Genomic DNA, 20,589 nt, shown 5'->3' with positions numbered 1-20,589 from the left:
GAGGCCAGCCTGGTCGTAGAGTGAGTTCCAGGACAGGCTACAAAGCTACAGAGAAACCTGTCTCAACCCCCTCCCCCAAAGGTTAAAACCCTAACCTATCTCTCTCTCCGCTATATCTCTCTCTGTCTCTCTGTCTGTCTGTCTGTGTGTGTGTGTGTTTGTGTGAACCACAAGTGTGCAGGTGTCCAAAGAGGCCAGAAATAATGAGAAAGACACCTGATATCAACCTATACCCACTCCTCAAGTACACACACACACACACACACACACACACACACACGAGAGAGAGGGGGGTGAGGGAGAGAGGAGAGGTGGGGGAGGAAGGAAAAGTGGAGGGGGAAAAGGAAGGCAGCCAAACCTGGCTGGGATCAGAGACCCAAGGGAGAGGATTCAGCTTTGGACACTAGACTTGGGTGAGCATCAAAAGGCTCACTACTGCCTGGCTAAATAGAATGGAGAACTGAGAGAGTCATTTCCTCTTAGACTTGGTCTCCACAAAAAGAAGAAATAGCTGTCTGTCCTTGTAAGAACTCAGCCTCACCCAAACTTCTGTTCCAAGCACAAGTTCAAAGTGAGCTCGCCTCATCCAAAACACTGGGAAATGTCATGCTCGCTCTGTTCCTAGGATGACTCGCCACCCTACCCTGTGGGATCCTTCGTGGTGTTTAACACGCATTGTCCCCAAGCACTGACCATAACAGCGGAGTATGTCCAGCACTCACGAAACATTTCCTGTACCAGATTTTGTCCTAAGACCCCTTAAGCAAGACCACAGCCCCCAACTGCTGTGAGGTTGGTCTACTATCACCCACAGTTTATGAAATGAGACACAGAGAAAAATTAAGCAACTTCCCCAAGCTCATAGGGCTTAACTAGTCTGGATTCCATAGGCTCCGAATCAGCGGTGGCTGGCTTTCTTACATTAAAGCCTTCTATCAAGTCTAGAACACATAGGTCACGTAGTAGGACTGGCGAGGTTAACTTAAGAATGAGGCTGGGGACCACTCAGCCTTCCCTCCCACCACATCCTCTTTCCAACATTCCTGTTACCCCTGTTGCTACCGTGATGCCCTCCAGACTGAAAAAAGTGTAGGTCTATCCTGCAAACAGGGCTTAGGAGGAGACAAAGGAAATCCAATGCCCTGTGTCTGTGGCCACGTGCAGAGAGCGGCACATTCGCTTAAGTGCTGAGATCCCGAGATCCGTGGAGCAGCTGTGTCTATAGATACTTGCAAATATGGGAACATATTGGGTGGCTTGCTTTATGCAAGTTGAGATGTCCAGGTATGGTGGTTTGAATGAAAATAATCCCCATAGGTTCATATGTTTGGATGCTTGGTCCCCAGTTAGTAGAACTGCTTAGAAGGATAAGGAGGTGTGGCCTTGTTGGAGGTGTGTTACTGGGGGTGGGCTTTGAGGTTTCAAAACCCCTTGCCAGGCCCAGTGTGTCTCTGCCTGCTGCTTGTAGATCAGAGTGTATAGTTATCAGCTACTCCCCCAGCACCATGCCTGTCTGCTTCCTGTCATGATGATCATGGACTATCCCTCAGAAACTGTAAGCAGGCCCCAATTACATGTTTTCCTTTATAAGTGTTGCCTTGGTGATAGCTGTTTACTCCAATAGAACAATAGCTAAGACAGCATGTCACACATCTGCCTGGGACATGTTCCACATTCCCAGGCCGACTCTGTGCCTGTGTTAGGGATGCCTGTCTCCTCACCATCACTAGATTAGAGAAGCCAAAGAACAGAACTCCAGATGCAAACAGAGCCCAAGCTCTGCATTCTAAGAGCTACAGCTTACTCTAGGTTCAAATCACACCAACCACTGTAGTTCCCACCAGACCGAAGACAGAGAACCTTTCGTGGCACCCCTAAACTGTCAGGAATATCTGGATGGTCAATGTTTCTTGGGGACATGGGGTAGAATCACCATACAGTAAGTGATGAACTCAAGGCCCTGTGAAAGAAACTATCGCAGAAAAAAAGCCATGGACATCAGTTCAACCGACTTCCCAGTAAGAAAGTGCTTGCAGACACACTACGGTACAGAGTACTACTGTGTGCTGAACTGTGCACACTGTCCCCCAATTCCTATATCTAGCCCTGACCCTCCACATGATGAGACGGTGAGGCCCCTTGGGAGATGCTCAGCTATAGGGGGTTTTAGGGGGTACAATCCTCAAGTCAGACTGGCGTCCTTCTAAGGGACACCAGAAAGCTGGCTTTCCACCCTTGAACACAGCAAGAAGAGGGCGCGTGCGCTGATGGTGAGGTGATGCAGAAATCCTATCACCAGAACTGAGCTGCTTTACACCTTGACTTTGGGCTTCTGGGCTCCAGAACATAAAGGAATAGGTTTTTGTTGTTTAAGCTACTCTGTCTGGTCACTTGTTAGCAGCAACCCGAGCAGACCAGTGTGGACTTCAGATGCAGGCGTTCAAGCAGGTGTTCAAATCTGGACCCATATTTAGAGTTGTGCCACTATGGTCCAGTCACAAGGTTTCTCTCACTCATGGTTTTCTCTTCTATAAATTACACAAGGAATATATGACTGTGTGCGGACACAGAAGGTACCTCAAGTTGTCTAGGACACAACACATTTCCTCAACAGGAACATCATTCCATATACACTGCATATACACTACCTTCATAGTTACGGGTAGCATGTTCGCCACACTTGGACCACAGTGTTTTGTTAGGTCTGCACCAAAGCTTGGAGAAATTTACACTTTTAAAAACCAACCTTTTTTGAAAGACCAGAAAGTCAGATACACCAATTTATAAAAGATAATTTAAAAACATAATAAAGCTTAAAATCGTAAAAGAGCTGGGTGTGGTGGCTCATGCCTTTAATTCTATACTTAGGAGGCAAAGGCAGGCAGATCTTTGTGGATTTGAAGCCAGTTTGGTCTACATAGTTGAGTTCTAGGAAAACCAGAGCTACACAGAAATAAGTTTTTAAAAGAAAAGAAAAGAAATTCTACATAAAAAAAATTTTAATTTCGGGTTTTCTGGGAGCATCTTAGCATGCATAGTTCCCAGCTGGCCTTGCCATTCAGAAGGTCCCTTGGCACGCAGTGGCTGCTTTGCTTCCCTGGGTTGTGGGGGCAGGTAACATCAGGGGCTGGTTCCCACCTTCCTAACTGCCCACAATATCTTTGAAGTACAATGTCAGGATCTGTCTCCTGAAGGGAGAAACAATTAGCACATTCCTGAACTACTGGATTATTTATTTATATTTCCACTAGGGGTTGAGGAATGGGGTTAGGAACTCAGTGCTTTTGGAGTAAGCTGGGCTCTTTCTTGTAAGTCAAGCTGGTGACCCAGCTCTGCCCCTGAGACCATATCTTCTTGGGACCTCACTTTCCTTCCCTGTAAAATGAGGCTTTGGGCTAGATGGTCTCTTCTGTCTTTTTCCACATTTATGTAACTGTGATATGAAATTCAAGTGCATAGATAGAAATGGACCACAACAGTTTGCTTATGTGCTGAGCAGGCTTGAATGAAAACAGATCCAGCTGACCTTAACATAGACCCTGATTCAAGGTAAACAAGGTTTGAACAATGGCCTTGTTTGTTGTTGGCCCACTGCAGAACTGGGTCTTTACCCTAGATGGTTTAACACACTCAGAGAGGAATTAAAAGCCTAGCTAACTCAACTTCCCAGCCCTAGCTGAGCCTGGGGCTCTGAGCCCTGTTCTGAACCTTTCTCATTCCAGGACACAAATCCAGCTGTGCCACCTTCCATCCAGTAACCTATGTACGTAGGCTTTCTTACCGCATGCACAGGACCTGTGTACCTGCTGATTCCTCCCACTGGAGCCTTCTTCCCCCTAACGAACTCCTGTAGACCTTCACATCACAGCATACGCATCACCTCCATTGTCCCTGGACTCTTGGCACCAAGTCATGTTAACATGCTTTCTTCATATCAATTATGTCATTCTATAGCTCATGACTTGTTGACTAGTGATCATCTCCCATCAGACTGTACATCCCAGGAGAGTGAGCTGGGGATGTGGCTCAGTTGACAGAATGCTTGCCCACTAAGCAAGAGGCCCTGGGCTCCATCCCCAGCATCTTATAAACCAAGGATGGGCCGGGTGGTGGTGGTGCACGCCTTCAATCCCAGCACTCAGAAGGCAAATACAGGTGGATCTCTGTGAGTTCGAGGCCAGCCTGGTCTACAGAGCTAGAACAGCCGTGGCTGTTACAAAGAGAAACACTGTCTCGAAAAACCAAAATAAAAATGAAATAAACCAAAGATGGGTACTTGTAAACCCAGCACTCAGGTGGAGACAGGAGGATCAAGAGTTCAAGGTCATCATCAGTTATATAGTTAGTTCAAGGCCACTGCAAGCTACCTGATTGGGGGAAAATGAAATTTATGCCCTGGCAATGCTGAAGCATGCATGGGCAGCCCGCATATGGCAGTTCTGTTGAGTTTGTCCATATTGGGTATCATGGTCTAAGTTGATGAGAATGACTGACCGGGTCTCTTCCTCAAGAGTGCACCAGATCTCATTACAGATGTGCTTGCTGGGAACTGAACTCAGGACCATTGGATGAACAGGCAGTGCTCTTAATTGCTGAGCCATCTCTCCAGCCTATAGGCTACCTGATACTCTGCCTCAAAACAAAGCAATAACAAAAACCAGGAAAGCAGGGTCCACATATGTCTGCTCCAGCACCTGGCCATCAAGGAGGTACTCTGATATTTGTTACTAAGTCTTTTATTAACAGATATAAATCTCAAGTATCCTGACTCCAAACACTAAGTCATATTGTCTAATATAGTTCCCAATAAGTGTTTACAGAATTAGTATCAGCCCCTATCTATCAATCTGTATCCCCAGCACAAAGTGAATAATACACATGAGCATAGGCATTGTACCTGAATGAGAAGTCTAGATGGTAAAGGTCTCAACACAACAGACACAAGAACAGTTTTTCAGCAAGCAAGGGCTAAGTAAGACAACGGGAGTGGGAGGCGGGGTAGGGGGACCCTAAGCCTCCTAATGGGAAAACAGCACTGGTTTTGGCCAGTCAAGTACCTGATGTTCTCGTTCAGTGCATACAGTTCATTGCTCTGCAAACCGCCCCCTTTGAAAACGTTGATCACAGCTGTCTGTACGCTGCAAAGAGACAGAAAAACATTCCAGTTAGGTGATCTGCCTCCAGGAGCCATTTTTTCAAACAGATCACAGGAGAGGTCATGAAGAGCTGGGAAGCCCTAGGGGATACTCGCAGCTACATCTTCTGTCCCTTTCCTTAATGTCCTAGAAGTACTAAGGAGACCAAGGCAAACGAATTCAAAGGCAGTTCCAGGCATCTTGCAGGTCACAGAGGGCTTCTTCCCCCTGGTCACAAAGAGGCAGACAGTGGACCAGCTCCCCAAGAATTGCCACTACTGGGGCCTGCAAGCATCCAGAAACCGTTCATTGCCAGCAGGGGCTGACCCTGTCTGATCTTACAACTGGGAAGTCACCATTCTTCTCAGATAGAAACTGTATCTGTTTGCCTTTATAACAGAATTTTCCATGGGCCTTCCTTGTCTTTTTATTTCACCCCAGTGAGGGAAGTAGACAGGCATAGGGTTAGGCTCTTAGCGCTGCAGTCAGAACTCAACTCCACTCAACTCCAGGGTCCTGGGTCCAAACCCTCAGCAGAAGACCTGGTTAGAATATTGTCTGCACTGAGGAATTTTACAGGAGTCAACGACCCTCGCAATGCCAGAATATTCCAGGCGGCCCCGCAGAGCGGCACCAACAGAGGGGGTCTGATGGCCAGCCACTTCGAAAGCACACAGAGAATTCAGTGATGCTTTCATTTATCTGGAGGCCACCCCAGATCTGGAAACCAGTAGCCCGCAGACTTATGAGGCAGTGCTGGTGTGCTGATCTGCTCAGGGCTTGGCTCACAAGCTCTGCCGGACACCTTCCAAAGCTACATCTCCTGCCCCAAGCACTAGCGGCTCAGGTGAAAGAGACTGTGGCATATGCCACCCACCGAGCTTTGCACAGAAACACACCTAAGCTTCCTAAATAAGAGATATGAGGTCATTTGAAAGACTCTGCCCTTAAATCCTCACGCGGTGAAGGGTGTTCAGGGGCATGAACAGTAACTGTAAATTCTAACTCAATGATCCCAGGCTGGCAAAATGGATCCTGATAGGCTAGAACTCACAGTGAGCTACTTTCGCTATGAAAACAAGGGGCACTTGCCCCAATCCTCATCAACACTAGGATCAGACCTCATGAGCAAGGCTCTCGGGCAGCAGATGTTCAACCCATCCCCAGATCATACCAGACCCCTCCCTCGTGGTCCTGGACCCTTACCTGTTCCAGGCAGAGTTGGAGCTCAGCTGCAGAGCCTGCTGGGCAGCCTGGAAGCGGGGCAGCTCACTGAGCACGGGGGAGCTCATAAATCGTGGTCTGGGACTGCGGAAGGAGCCCATCTTGTGGAACTCAATGGGCAGGAGGGGAGCAAGGCCTCGGGTCATAAGTCTAGGTGAGGATTGAGCTGTGTCTTCAGGACCAGATGTTTCTGGCCACGCACGGAAAAGACTTCTCCCAATGCTGCTTCTGGGATCTCTTAAAACCCCACTCCGAGCCAACACCTGAAACGAGAGGCGACCTCTCCTGAGAATCTGGCTGGAAACATCTAACTAAAGGATGCTGGCGAGACTCTCTAGCTAAATGATCCTAAAATCAATGAGGAAGGAGACACAGCAAGAGCCTCTATTACCACTGAGGCTCCTGTTCATTGTGTGTGCGCTTGCGCTAGGCAGGCTTGGAGCATGGGACATCACTTCATGACTGAAATACACCAAGTCCTCCAAACAGAAAGGCAGCCTTTGTGAGCGCCTCAAGAAAAACGTAAAAGCTCCTTTTCCTTGGCAATAAAGACTTTCCACCCTCTGTCCCATCAGCCACTATGTGTTGTCCAATATTCCTCAGGTCACGAGTGTTTCCTCTCTCAGGCATATCTTGCCATCCCTTTCCTAACCTGTGGTGTGTTTAGTCCATCAGGACATAGTTACTGTATGATGTGTAATAACCATTGTAACATGTCAAGCAACCAAAATCTCTAAGGCCCAGGCCCTGCCTGCCTTCCGGAGACTCTCACTTCATGGTAAAGATGACTGATTGCTCTCGTACCTGTTCATTCAATAAACACTCACTGAGCCTGTAAGCTCCAGGTGCTGAGATACTGCAAGATGATAAGAAGAAGGCCATGGGGCCCTTTCATGTAACCGTCCCGTGTAACTGGTCCGCTACCCTGCCCCAGGCCCTTTTCTCGTTCTCCTTTACCAGAATGATCTCCCTTTGGCTCTGTGCATTTCTAAATCTAACTACTTCTGTCAGGTCAGGTCAATAGAATCTTTGTCACTGCGCAGGGCTAGGTGCAGACCTGCAATCTTAGCTACTCAAACGGCTGAAGCAGAAGAGTCCAAAGTCAAAAGCATTCCTGGGCTACAGTACCTGTTAAAGTCAACCTAGACAACTTAATTAGACTCCCAGCTCAAAATAAAAAAATGGAGAAACTATAAAAAGTGTCAGCAAGATGGATCAGAGGTAAAGGTCTGCCACCCAGCATGACAACCCAGAGTTCAACCCCTAGGACCCACATGATAAAAGGAGTGAGCCAACTTCCACAGGCTGTCCTCAGACTTCCACAAGTGCACTGCTCACACACACACACACACACACACACACACACACACACACACACAGAGTAAGTAAACATTTGTCTTAAGTAAAGAGGACAGGGAATGTAACTCAGAAGTAGAACGTGTATACATGTCATAAGCTCTTTGGGGTCAATGTTCAGTTCCACATGCACAAAATAATCTTGTTCCTTGTTGCAAAACAGAAGATGCTTTATATCTCCTGTGGAATGCGACGGCTTTGCAATGAGCTTTGGTTCTGGGGTTCAGGAGTTTACTCAGGCCCTCCCACGTCGCATGACTTCAGACACTGTGAGTGTTCTCAGGTGCTAGTGTACCAGCCTCACAGGACTGGGAAGGGATGAAACGAGATGGGCTGACGTGCCCAACAGGCGGACAGAGCGCTGTGCCTCAGGGATAGCTCGCTTGATGCTCCTCTCTCAGCGCTTCTGGACCCACCATTGCAGTCACCTCAGCAGACTGGAGTAGAGCAGGAAACAGCCAAGGGCGCTTTCTCTCTTGAAAGGTTTAGTAGATTTCACTCAGGGTGTGTTTTTGTTTGTTTTGTTTGTTTGGGTTTTTATTTTGTTTTGTTTTTTTACTGCTACTTCTGGCCTAACTCAGATAAGTTAACTCAGATAAGTCCCAAAGACCAACGAAGGAAAAAAAGAAAGATACCAGCCACGAGTGGCAGGCTGCAGGTTGGCAAGGCAAGTTCCCCCAGTCTCAGGGGCAGCATTTGGCACACAAGGAAGGGACACCACAGCCAGCAGCATGACAATTCAACTTGTCAGGAAAATATGGAGGTGCTTGTGGCTTCATGGAGGCAATGGGCCTACTGACACTGGATTCATAGGCTCAGAAGGCTGGCTGGTCCCACTTTATAACTGTAACTGCTTTCCTAAAGGGAAGCACTTTCATGTGCCATCTTCTTAAACAGTCTTTGGCTGGGAACCCTGCACACTGAGCAAATCAAGTTATCAAAATCGATTAATAAATGCTGCAGAAGCCTGTTAAGTTCTGGAGAGGGTTTCAACAGGTTCCCAAATGCCAGAAAACCTAGAAAGATCTCTGCACATCAGTGATGAGCGGAGGGTAAAATGAAACCATAGATCCCTCAGAATACAAACACTGGCTGGCTCAAGGCTTCGCTTGCCAACAAAGGTCCCTCTGCTTAGTCACGATGCATCCCTGGGCCCCGCTCTGAAAGGCCTGTGAAGTACAATCACTGTGTAATTACCGTATATTAACTCACCCTGTAAAGCTGCCGCCCACTCTGGGGCACTGGCTCAGGGAAGCAGAGGAAGGCATGGGACGCAAAGTCAGGGGCAGCGCACGTGCCATTTCTCCTAGGGGCTAAGACTACAGAGGCTCTGAAGAGGCTCCTGCCCCTCCATATCTCAGCTACAGGTCCTAGATCTCCCATCTGAGCACCCCACACAGCACCTAGGCAACCCCGGTCACATGGGCCAGCTCCAGCAGCATAGCCTGCCCTGTTATAAACAAGGGTAACTCTCAGCCCAACAACTGCAGTGCACACACCTGAGTCAGGGACACACGCAGTAAAACCTTCCCTCTGGTTTGTTTTCAGCCCCCATATGTCATCCTTCTCAGCTGATGAAGATGAGGAGAGTATGTGGTCCCCACCATCCCTGCTTGTCACAGAGGCAAGCAGTCGCATGGAGACCAAGGGAGAAGGCTCTGCCCACAAGGGCCTAAAGAAAGGTTGGTGCACCAACAGACGTGGTACACATGAGCAAACAGATTTATCCAAAATCTGCAACATGGGATGAAGCCAACACGGCCTAGAACTTCCATTCCGCAGTGCCAGGCCTGAGAAGTTCTGCAGCCCCACCGGCCAGGGTAGGAAGCCCTTGAAGCCCGGGAGGAGATCCACACACACGGAACGTATAAGCCTTAGCTCACCGCTCAGGACAAAGGTAGAATTAAGGATGAAGGGGGCATGAGTAAACTGCCTGATAGGATACTGGGCACAATCACCAAGGTGACTGACTATTCAGCCCTCTCAAAATGCCATCTGAAGTTAGATAAGTTAAGTAACCTATCTGAGGACCCAAGTCACTGCCATGTCATGGTCAGCCTGCCTTCCCAGCCTATCTCCACTCTCCACACTACTAAACTCAGACAGGATCCTAGAATTAAAGTTACTGAGTTTGAAATACCCATCACCAACCTTCATGTCAAAACCTAAATCTCATGTCACCAAGATAAGTAATCTACCAAAACCAACTGGACGGGACACACACACACACACACACACACACACACACACACACACACGATCGGGACCAAAGGAACAGAGTAAGAGGAAAGACCCCATGAGGAGATGCAGGCTTGCCAGTCAGACAGACAGCCTTGCCTACTGTGTGACCTTGGACAAGGTACACGACCTCTGAAGCTTGATTTTTTTCTCTCCAGGAAAGGGATACACCAACAGTGAATCCTCAGGGTACCGGGAGTGTTTGTAAAGCACCCACATGCTTTACCTGACAAGGAGCAAGCTTGACACAGTACTGACCAAATCAATAAGGGAATACTGCCTTGTATTGTACCAAAATTGCCCAGCCCTCACAGCAGTGGCAAAACAGCAATGCTTCTCTTATTGCTAGGGCCTTCCCCAGAATCTGAACCACATTCCCTCCAGCCAGGCCCCTGACACTGTCAAAGAAATGGACTTGATCTCTTCATACATTGGTGTCTTACACACAGCTTCAAGTACTAAGGCTTCACCGCCCTAACTCATATATCCCCTGCTTCTAAATCTCACCCAGCCCCGGGCTAGGGATGCAGCTCCGACAGAGGGTGCCCCAGTAGCATAAACTAGCATTGCATAAACCAGCATGATGATACATGTCTGTAATCTAAGCACTGCAGAGGTGGAACAGAGGATCAGAAGGGCATAAGGGTGTTTAAGGCCAGCCTAGGCTACCAGAGACTCTTCCCCATAAACAAGAAAACATACATACATACATACATACATACATACATACATACAAATAAACATATCATGCCCAACCACAGGAAGCAGGCAGAGCAAGGATTCCACCCTTAATTAAGAAACTGAGGCAGAGTGACTCAGCCAGGACCGGAGGGCTATAACTAACCCAGAGCTAGTCAAGAAAGGCTCTACCTTTAAGCCTGGTCCCATAACATATCAGCCCAGGTGACTGGTTTTGTCTTTTTTTTTCCTAAATATTTCAAGATTATGACTCATTATGAAAGTTATGACTCAGTATGACTCACACTTGAAAAGTGTATGCAACCCAGGCAGTGGGGGCACACATCTTTAATCCTAGCACTCAGGAGGCAGAGGCAGGTGGATCTCTGTAAGTTCAAGGCCAGCCTTGGTCTACAGAGTGAGTTCCAGGACAGGTTCCAAAGCTACACAGAGAAACCCTGTCTCGAAAAACAAAAACAAACAAACAACAAAAAAACAAGAAAGAAAAAGAGAAAGAAAGAAAGAAAGAAAGAAAGAAAGAAAGAAAGAAAGAAAGAAAAAAGAAAAGTGTATATGCACATATTTCAAATATGACAGAGACCTGCCAGCGCTGGAGGAAGACAACAGCGCCTCAGAAAACCACGCCCCCACTTCCTGGACAATGGCATATTTGCTTCTATAGGGGAAAAAAAGGAAGAGAGAGAGAAAAAGGAGGAGGGGAAGGAGGAGGGAGAGGAGGAGAGAGAGAGAGAGAGAGAGAGAGAGAGAGAGAGAGAGAGAGAGAGAACATTCAAGGTGTCTGCAACAGGAAGTGGCAGGCTACCCGGCAGCTGAACGTACACATATTAATGCTAGCCATGACGCCACCCGTAGCCACTAAACACTTAATATGTGTCTTGTACAACTGGAGAGTGAATTTGGATTTTACTTAATTTTGTGCCTGTGTCTACATGTTCGTGTGTGCACATCTGTAGGAGCAGCAGTCACCATCAGGTGTCATTCCTCCTCAGGAATTCTTGATTCTAGAACAAAACTCACTCTCCTTCCCCAGAAGCTTTCAATAGCTCCTCAGCCTGGAATGGAGCCTCTGCTGCCCTCCCTCCCCTCGGTGCTGCACGCTGATTGGCTTGACCTTGCGCAGGTCTTGCGCAGGCAGTAGCAGCTGCTGAGTCCTCTGTTGAGTGCAGGGGTCCTACCATGTCTAGGAAACACCATTTTGCTTTAGTCTTCCGCCATTTCTGCCTTATGCTCCCCTCTGTAGTGGTTGTCCCTGAGTCTTGTGGAGACAGGAGGTGACACCAATGTCCCCTGGTAGATGACCGCTCCACAGACATTCTCTATGCGTGACTGATTGTGGGTTTCTGCATTAACATAATCTACTGCACACAATGCTTCTCTGAGAATCAGCTTCAGGACTAAGATTCATTTATCTACAGCTAAAGATATGTCTCCAGAAGGCAGTCAGATACTGTGTCCATTACCAAAATCTAGCATTTTTACACTTGGGGCCTAACAGTTGACCAGCCTCAGATTCTGGACCAGATTTATAGTTCTAGGTGTGTTTGAGCCTGTGGATTAAGCCCTAAGGACAATCAGAAGGTAGTTTGTTACTTCCACAACATCCATTCCATGGGCATGATAACCCGATGCCTATCCTGCAGGGACAGTCATTATTGTGACTCACAGAGCCATAGCTGTTGATGACTTTTTACACACCACCTTGCTTTTCATTCAGTCTTCCATTGGCCTAGACTTGGTTCCCTCCGCTAGACTGGTTGGCCAGCGAGCCCCAGGAATCTTCCTGTCTTTGCCTTCTCAATGCTGAAATTACAAGCCCACTCCAGCACACCTGGCTTTTCTACATGGCTTCTGTGGAGCCAACTTGTCTTTATGCTTATGCGGCAAGCACCGTACTGACTGAGACAACTCCCTACCCCTTACTTCACTTTTAACAGCCACAATATTTTAACAAGGGCGGGCAATTCTTTCTTCCTGCTAGTACACTACAGGCATCTCCTACCGCTTCGTTGGTCTGCTTTTCAATTAGAATAGCAGACAAAACAACCAAATTTGGGGAAATCACATTTTATTCAGCCATCACCCTGTGAAAGGACATTTAGGAAGATTGCAGGATTCTGGGATGGCAGAGGGTGAGTCAGTTTTTAGGTCTAGCAGCCCTGATGTGCTTCCGATGCCTAGGTTTGTCTGACAGTTCTTAGCCAGCTTCACTCTGTGGCTCTAATGTCCACCCACACAGAAGTCCAGAAATAGCACACAGGAAAGGGATAAGGGGTCATGTCTCTGGCTCCAGGGGATAAGACACCACAAGGCCATGTCACTCCAGGCTGGGGATCACAGGAGCTATCATCATGGTTCTTTCTTTTACTAAGAGGCAGGCAGAAAGAATGACCTGAGGATACCTTCTAGACGAAATCTCACACAGCCGAGGTTGGCTTTGAATGCACTCTGAGGATGACCTTGAACTTCTGATCCACCAAGTGCTGGGGTTACAGGCATTTGCCACCGTAACAGGCTTATTTTTGCCTTAATCCCCAGAACTCATTAAGTTTTACCTTATATAGCAGAAGCTATGATGAAGTTAAGCTCTTAAGAGCAAGAGATTATCCAGGATCTGTGGGTCCTACATGTAATCCAGGCAACTTAAAAACCACGGTGAAGATGAAGGAGCAAAAAGACAGACAGACAGCAAAAGCTGGGAAGACAGAGACAAAGACAGCAGTGACGCAGCTATAAGGCAAGGAGTGCCAGAAGCCTCTTAGAATCAGGACGAGGAACGTTTCCAGAAGGAAGAAGGCTCCAGTATGACTTGACTCTGGACCTGGGCTTTCCAGAACTGTGGATAAATAAATTTTCATTGTTTTAAGTCACGAAGGTCACGGTAACCTGTTACAGCAGCTACTAGAACCTACTACTTACTGCATTCACAGCCTTGGACTATCTGAACTACAGTTTCCATCAAGAAGAAAGACTAAGGAGAGTTTCCTTGGAGAGATGTGAAGATCAGAGATATTACTAGGAAGTGCAGGGCATGATTCCTGTAACTGTCTAGGGAATGGTCCAGATAGAGAGAAGCTCTGGTCATAAAAGACAGGTGGAGGAGGCCATGTTGATGTCCATGGTCTGTGGTGCTACCTGTGGTGATGTGATCCATGCTGCGATTGGGGGCCAAGTTGGTGCCCATGGTCCGGCTGCCACTGCTATGGACAAGGAAGCATCTTTTGCAATGGTATCTATGACAATAAATGGGAGCCACTGAAGGTTTCTGAACAACCTCCCCTGCCCGAAACAAACAGTCCAGAAAGGAAGCTACTGAAGCTTGAAAATTGATAAAGATGCTAAAGCGTAGCTCTTCTGTTGATAGCTTTTGGCAGGAAGGGGGTGGGGCTCAGTTTTCTTTAAATGGTTGGCCACTGGGAGTTTGACCAATGAGTATATGGAAATATGAATTAGACTTGGTGGGTTTTTTGGGGGGGTGCAAGGGTAGAAGGGTGAACGTGGGAAGGATGGAAAGTGAGTGTGATAGGGGTGCATTGTACAACTTTCCCAAATAAACAGTAAAAATGTCATCTTTGGGAAAAAGAATAAGAAGATGGCCACTATTATACGTTATCATTATTTCACTCCTCTGGTACTTGATCTCTTTATCTTCTTGTTGATGTTTGTTTGCTCTAATAAGCTTACACGCCATTCTGTCTTCTGGAGATGCTGTATCTGCCATCTGCGTTTTTGTGTTTTCTCAAATATGCATCCTTAATAAAAACTTACTCTCCTGGGTCGGGGAAGGGGGTGCCACAGCAGGATGGTGTCAATGGGATGCTCTTCTCTGTCCCATAATCCCACTGGCCCTGTGTCTCTCCACCTGCCTGTTCCTGAAGCCACTTACAACATATCACATAATAATGCGGCTTATTATCAGTTACAATTGTTAGGCCAACGTCTTGGGCTTCGTACTGGCTAGCTATTACTGTAAGTTAACCCGCTTCTATTAGTTTTCATTTTATCATGGGGCTCGTGGCTTGTTATCTTACATCTTGCTTCCCCGGCATCTCACCTTCTCTCTCTCTGTATCTTTGTTTGGACTTCCCTCCTAGCCATATTTTGCCTGTCCATTGGCCAAAACAGCTTTATTTATCAACCAATAAAGCAGCACACATCCAGAAAAACATCCCACATCGCGATGGTCCTACCGCTTCTGGCTGGGCAGCTGACTCAGAACAGGGATGAGGTTAGGTGTGGTGGCTCAAGGAAGACACACAGGAAGTGTTTGGTAGGTGCAGCCTGTTGTTTATTTGTATCACCACCACCACTCCATCCATCGGCTGAATCTGTCAGAACGAAACACCACAGCCTGGTTGGCTTACACGTACCAATGGACACCCAAGCACTGGAGGTTGGAAATCCAAGAACCAGGAATCAAAGGGGTTGGTCTCTCCTGAGGCTCCTTGCTCTGACTTGCAGATGGCTTCTTTCCCATGGGGTCTTCCCTCCATGCTCTCGCTGAGTTACCCAAATGGCTTCTTCTATGGAGATACTAATAGATTGGGCTAGGGCCACGAATCATGTTCTTTACACATGTGCAGAGGCACAGTGGCTATAGCTTCAACTCGGGGACATCACCTCAGCCCATACCCCCATGATAATCACAGGAAGCTCAAGTCTAGTGTCTCTGCATTGACCAGATTCTCTTCTGAAGGACCGAGTTACCGTAACTGTCAGGTAAGCGTGCTTTAAATGATAGATTTGGTGAATGGTCCACTTCTATTCTGCACACAGCTGGGGTGTGGGGTTGGCAAAGCAACCGTGAGGGTCGCAGAGCCCCTGAGAGGCATCGCTGGCCGGGCTCTCTAGGTGCCCCACCTAGTTTCTTTGCCAAGCTCTTCACCCATCTTGGGAAAGAATTTGTCTCCACGCTTCCTCCCCACAGCTGGCAGAGCTGGAGTTTGGGGTCAAGACAATAGATTGTGGACGGCATGCATGAGGCACGGAGTGGGCGTGGAGATGAGGAGGGGAACAAAGAAAGAGCTGGGGATGAGGATGGGGAGTGCGCGTGGGAATGGGGTTGAGGACGGAGGTAGGGCAGGAGGACGGGGTGGGGACGAGGATGGGTAGGGGACATGGGGACGGGGAAGAGAATGAGGGTAGAGATAAGGACAGGAGTGGGTGTGAGGGCATGGGGAGGGCAGGGACAGGGATGGGGAGGAAGCATGAGGGCAGGGGTGGGGATAGGGATACGAATGGGAACGAGGACAGGGCCTAGGAATGGAGGTAGAGAGATTGAGCATGAAAACAGGAACAAGATAGGGACTTGGGACAGGAACAGAAAGCATAAGGTCGGCGTTAAGGAGAAGGCCTGGGGATAGGTTTCGGGGGGGGGGGGGATGATACAGGGACCCTATGCACCGATAGATACAAGGACAAAAGGAGACGTTGCATTTATGGCACATGCAAATGAAGTCCACTAGGGCTCCAGCTTGGCCTCTGAAAACGGAAGTAGCATCATGACACAACAGCTTAAAATAAAGAAGTGTGAGCTGGTAATGGCTGGAGGCTTCCAGGAAAAAGCTGCTTGGGTGTAAACAAGAGTCAAAGACAGAGCCACCCAGTCTGATGTAACCTCCAGGAACAAGAGAAGAATCCAGTTCTCAGGCAGACAGAAACAGCCCGCTTCACATGCTTTCCCGAGCTCAGCAGCATCTGCCCTGCATCCTGAACACAGGCGTCAGTGTCTCCCTGAAAGGCAAGACTCACCTGGACTCAGCCCCATACTCACCGACACCAGAACTCGCTGACCCGTCCCCTCCCCCACAGCAGAGCAGCCTTTATAGTGATGGTGGGGATGGCCAAGCTAGTTCCTGGGGGTCCCTGTCAGACAGTGGGCACACAGATGTACCCCCTCCTCTCAAAAACAGACTGAGGAGCAGTGGCCTGGAGATAACCATACCTGCCGTGCTGGCTGGCATTTTGTCTATTTGATACAAGCTAGAGTGGTCTGAGAAGAGGTAATGTCGACTGAGTTCATAGGCAAATCTGTAGGGCATCTTCTTGATTGACGGTTGATTGGGAAGGCTCATCCCACTGTGGGTAGCGCCACCCCAGATGGGTGGTCCTAGGGTATAGAAGCAAGCAAACTGAGCAATACATGAGTAACTGAGCAGCAATCCTCTGTGGTCTCCTTCAGCTCCTGCCTTCAGGTTTCTCCCCTGACTTTCCCTTCACGATGGACTGACTATAAGCTATAAGATGAAATATGCCTTTTCCTTCCTAACTTACCTTTGGCCATGGTCTTTATCACAGCAACAGGTAGCCCACTAGGGCACTTAGACGCTTATACTGACCCACATACGTGCTACATACTTCACAGTGTACCCCCAAAGTTTGTGGAAGCCCTTGGACTTGGTCCTCCAGTCACCATGAGACAGGCTCTGTTACCATCACACAGAGAAGGATGTGGGGTGCACAATGGCAAATCTATCTAAGGTCGCGCACATTGGGACAAGAATCCAGCGATGAAGAACGCACAGTACTCGCCATTTAAGTCACTGTCACACCAACACCTTCTAAGACTCCCCACAGCTCGGAGAGTAAACCCGCTCCACCCTTCGCACCCTTGCCTTCAGGCACTGCATGCCAACTCCTCAGCTCACTTCACTTCCGCCACCACCTTCCATTCCCCACCAGGCAAGGCGCTGTGTCCCCAGCCCATTTTCAGGCTCAACCCATCCTCTTTCCCCTTCATCCCTTGATTAGGTCTCATCACCCCCAAAGAGCCCCTCCTCGCCATCTTTGTGGTCTTATCACAACTGGACTTGTAAAATGTACAAAATTGTTACTTTTTACCTTCAACATATTTTTACTGACTCTTTGGGGGGATTTCACATCACTCACCCTGATCACACTCATTTCCCAGTCTTTCCTGCACCCCCCCCAGCCCTTGTGCCCTCCCATCTTGACAAAAAAAAAGTGGGGGAAAAACTCCAGTCCAATTTGTGTTATCTATTGTGGCCTGTCCCCAAATAGAACTGAGTCCTTCCCTTCCAGCACCCCCACCGGAAGTCATGAAGTGTGGAGAGCTACACTTCAGCATCCTTATCACACTTTATAAGAGTTAGCTTCAAGGACTTCCTGTTTAGGCTGCTACTTTTGAGAGGTGTTGGAGGGGGAGTAGGTGTTGTCACAGAAGCCTTCCACATCTGCGATCATCGGTATCACTGCCAAAGTAGCCTCCTTGCCCTTTATAGTCAGTGGAAGCACGGATCATGGGCCTCCACCCAACAGCACAGACCACAAACACTGCCCCCACCCTACCCGACCCCCTGCTGCAGTAAGGCCAAGGACCCAGACCTGGCCCTTGGCAGCAGCCCGCACTGTGGACTTCACCATGGCCTCAGGTGGCAGCGTAGGCCTCACATCAGTATGACCCCTGAGGGCTGTACAGACCAGAGATATCAACATGGGTGCAGGGGGCAACACAGACCACGAACATCGACAAAGACGCCAGCTGCAGTAAGGTAAGAACCAGACATGACCCTCGCCAGCAGCATGGACCTAGATATCACCATGACCTCAGGTGGCGCAGTACAGGCCACTCACATAGCCCCACAGACACCAACATGGCTTTAAGCCACCACACAGACCATGGATATCCATATGGTGTTAGGTGGTATCACAGGGCTCAGACATCAACCTGAAGCCCTGCTGCATCAGGACCACTGACCCACACATAGCCTCGACAGTATCACAGACCACAATGGCCCTTCAAGGAGCTCCAATTGTTCCTTACCTCAGGTCTACCATCGCCAGGGCTATCCTGAGGCTGGGCGATGTGCTCAGGGGCTGAGTCTACATCTGCAAAGCTCCAGGCTGCTGCACAACACCCTGCCAAGCCCACTGGGCAACGACACGCTTCCCTGTCACCCTCAGCCCTCTCTCCCACCTGCCACCCTGTCACATCTCTGGTCCTGCCTCTCTTCACAGTACACACTGTTCAGCTCTTCCATCCGTCCAGCACGCATTCATTCTAAGTGTGGCACCTGCCCAACGGTCCCCTCGCTTGTGTGAGTGCCCAAAATTGTCGCATATGTCCTCAAGTGCCCTGTGGTAGCCCACCCACTGAGGATACTGTGAAGTGATGGGTGCTATCCAGGGAGTCATGGAAAGAAAGAAGGCTGCACACAGCTGTGTGTATACCATTCTGCTGCGGCCACAGAACAACTCAGGGGTCATTTTCCTATTTTAATTAAGAGCATAAAGTGACTATGGAACCCTGGACCAGATACTGATCATGCTCATCCCCACTAGGGCTTCTGCCGGGTGGCAGGCACGCCAACACCAGGGAAGTCTCTTTTCTGTGTGCCCTTCTGTACTTTCTAAATATGAAATGTGAACCTGGATTATTGATTCAAATAGACAAAGACACCAACAGTGGCTCCTACGGCCCTGAAAAAAAAAAAGTAAGAGGAAAGGCTGTGTGATTTGCTCACAGTCAGTGTTTAGAAGGTAGGTGCTCAGAACCAGAAGCTGGCTTTTGGTCTCAAGCCAGGGCTAACAATCCCAGCCCATTTGTACATGTGCCGGTTTACTCAGCTCACTCAGCAGGCTCCCACAGCGGGGCTGCTGTAGAGAAGGACCTGGAGGCCGAGGACTCGCTGATGGAAGAGAAAAGAAAAGATCAAGCAGTTTCTCCCCACCACCACCACTTTTTTTGCACCATACATCACAAACTGACCAAAACAGGACAGCTCTGACCACGGCAGAGAGTAAGGGGAAACCCACTTGTCAAACTAAAACAGCACCTACCCAGCTTAAAGAAGGCAGTCACTGCACAACCCAATCAGCTTTTGACACTGGGATATTAGTCCAATTTTATCTGACCTTTCCCAAAATTCGTGTGTGTGTGTTGTGCTCACATGGTTATGTGCTTGCATGGTTATGTGTATGTGAGTATGTGTGTGTGCTGAGCTCACATGGTTGTGTGTGTGTGTGCTGTGTTCATGTGTTTATGTGTATGTGTGTGTGCTGTGCTCACATGGTTGTGTGTGTGTGTGTGCTGTGTTCATGTGTTTATGTGTATGTGTGTGTTTTGAGCTCACATGGTTGTGTGTGTGTGTGTGCTGTGCTCATGTGGTTATGTGTATGTGTGTGTGCTGTGCTCACATGGTTAGGTGGATGCATACTCATGTACATGCAAGTAGAAGACAGAGAAAGAACTCTACAGTTGGAACTTCCTTTATCCCTCTCCACCTTATTCCTCTAAGACAGACTCTCACAGGGTTGCAAGCTTGCCATTCTGACTAGGGTGGCTGGCTATCAAGCTCCTGGAATCTGCCTGTCTCTTCCCTATAATGCCGGCATTAAAGACATTGTCAATCATACATAGCTTTTTACATAGCTACTGAGGATTTGAACTCAGGTTCCCTTGTCTGCACTGAGCCATCTCCCCAGACCTGATACTTCTCATGTGATTTTTTTTTTCAAAGAATTTCTCACAGCCGACTCGTATCAAACTTACTCGGCTGGCTGGGTCCTTTAGAGAACAAACGTATAAGTCTTTGTTTCATCCCATCATAGCTATGACCCCAACATTCTGACCAGAATTTTCCTCCCATGTCTGCTGACTTAAAGTTCACTACGGGTTTGTCCTCCCAGAGCCGGGATTTTCCTCCTGCTTGGCTAGCTGTGCAGTCTCCTACTTGCTGACCCTACCAGAGGTGTCAGCAGCAGGCACCACGGAGAGTCCTCCCAAAAGAACTTGATCCCTAACATAACACAGCCACAGCCAGCTTCAGCCTATGATTGGCTCCAAAGCACCAGTTCTTCAGATTTGCTGGTCTCCATTTCTCTGTCTGAGCCCATCATCACCCCGCCATCTATCTGCTCCTTCACTGAAACACAGTATCCTCTCTCTCTTTCAAGGAGACAGGGTGAGCCTTCAGCCCCC

General features: G+C 48.4%; 1 protein-coding gene across 4 annotated transcripts in view; it reads right to left on the bottom strand.

The window, feature by feature from the left end:
• Prr5l (proline rich 5 like) overlaps positions 1-20,589 on the bottom strand; it is an 81,620-nt gene that overhangs the window by 49,866 nt on the left and 11,165 nt on the right. For all 4 annotated transcript variants that reach the window (XM_050147069.1, XM_050147072.1, XM_050147071.1 and 1 more), the window contains 2 exons: positions 6,342-6,622; positions 5,058-5,138 (listed from right to left, as the gene is read on the bottom strand). In XM_050147069.1, the coding sequence (XP_050003026.1) occupies positions 5,058-5,138; positions 6,342-6,622 (362 nt within the window). The remainder of the gene's footprint in view (positions 1-5,057; positions 5,139-6,341; positions 6,623-20,589) is intronic.

Source organism: Alexandromys fortis, unplaced genomic scaffold, assembly GCF_014885135.2.
Source record: "Alexandromys fortis isolate MF-2015 unplaced genomic scaffold, M_Fortis_MF-2015_v1.1 scaffold_12, whole genome shotgun sequence".
In the NCBI taxonomy this organism is placed as follows: Eukaryota; Metazoa; Chordata; class Mammalia; order Rodentia; family Cricetidae; genus Alexandromys; species Alexandromys fortis.
Note: the sequence above shows the minus strand (reverse complement) of the source record. Positions and strands in the feature narration are given on the sequence as shown.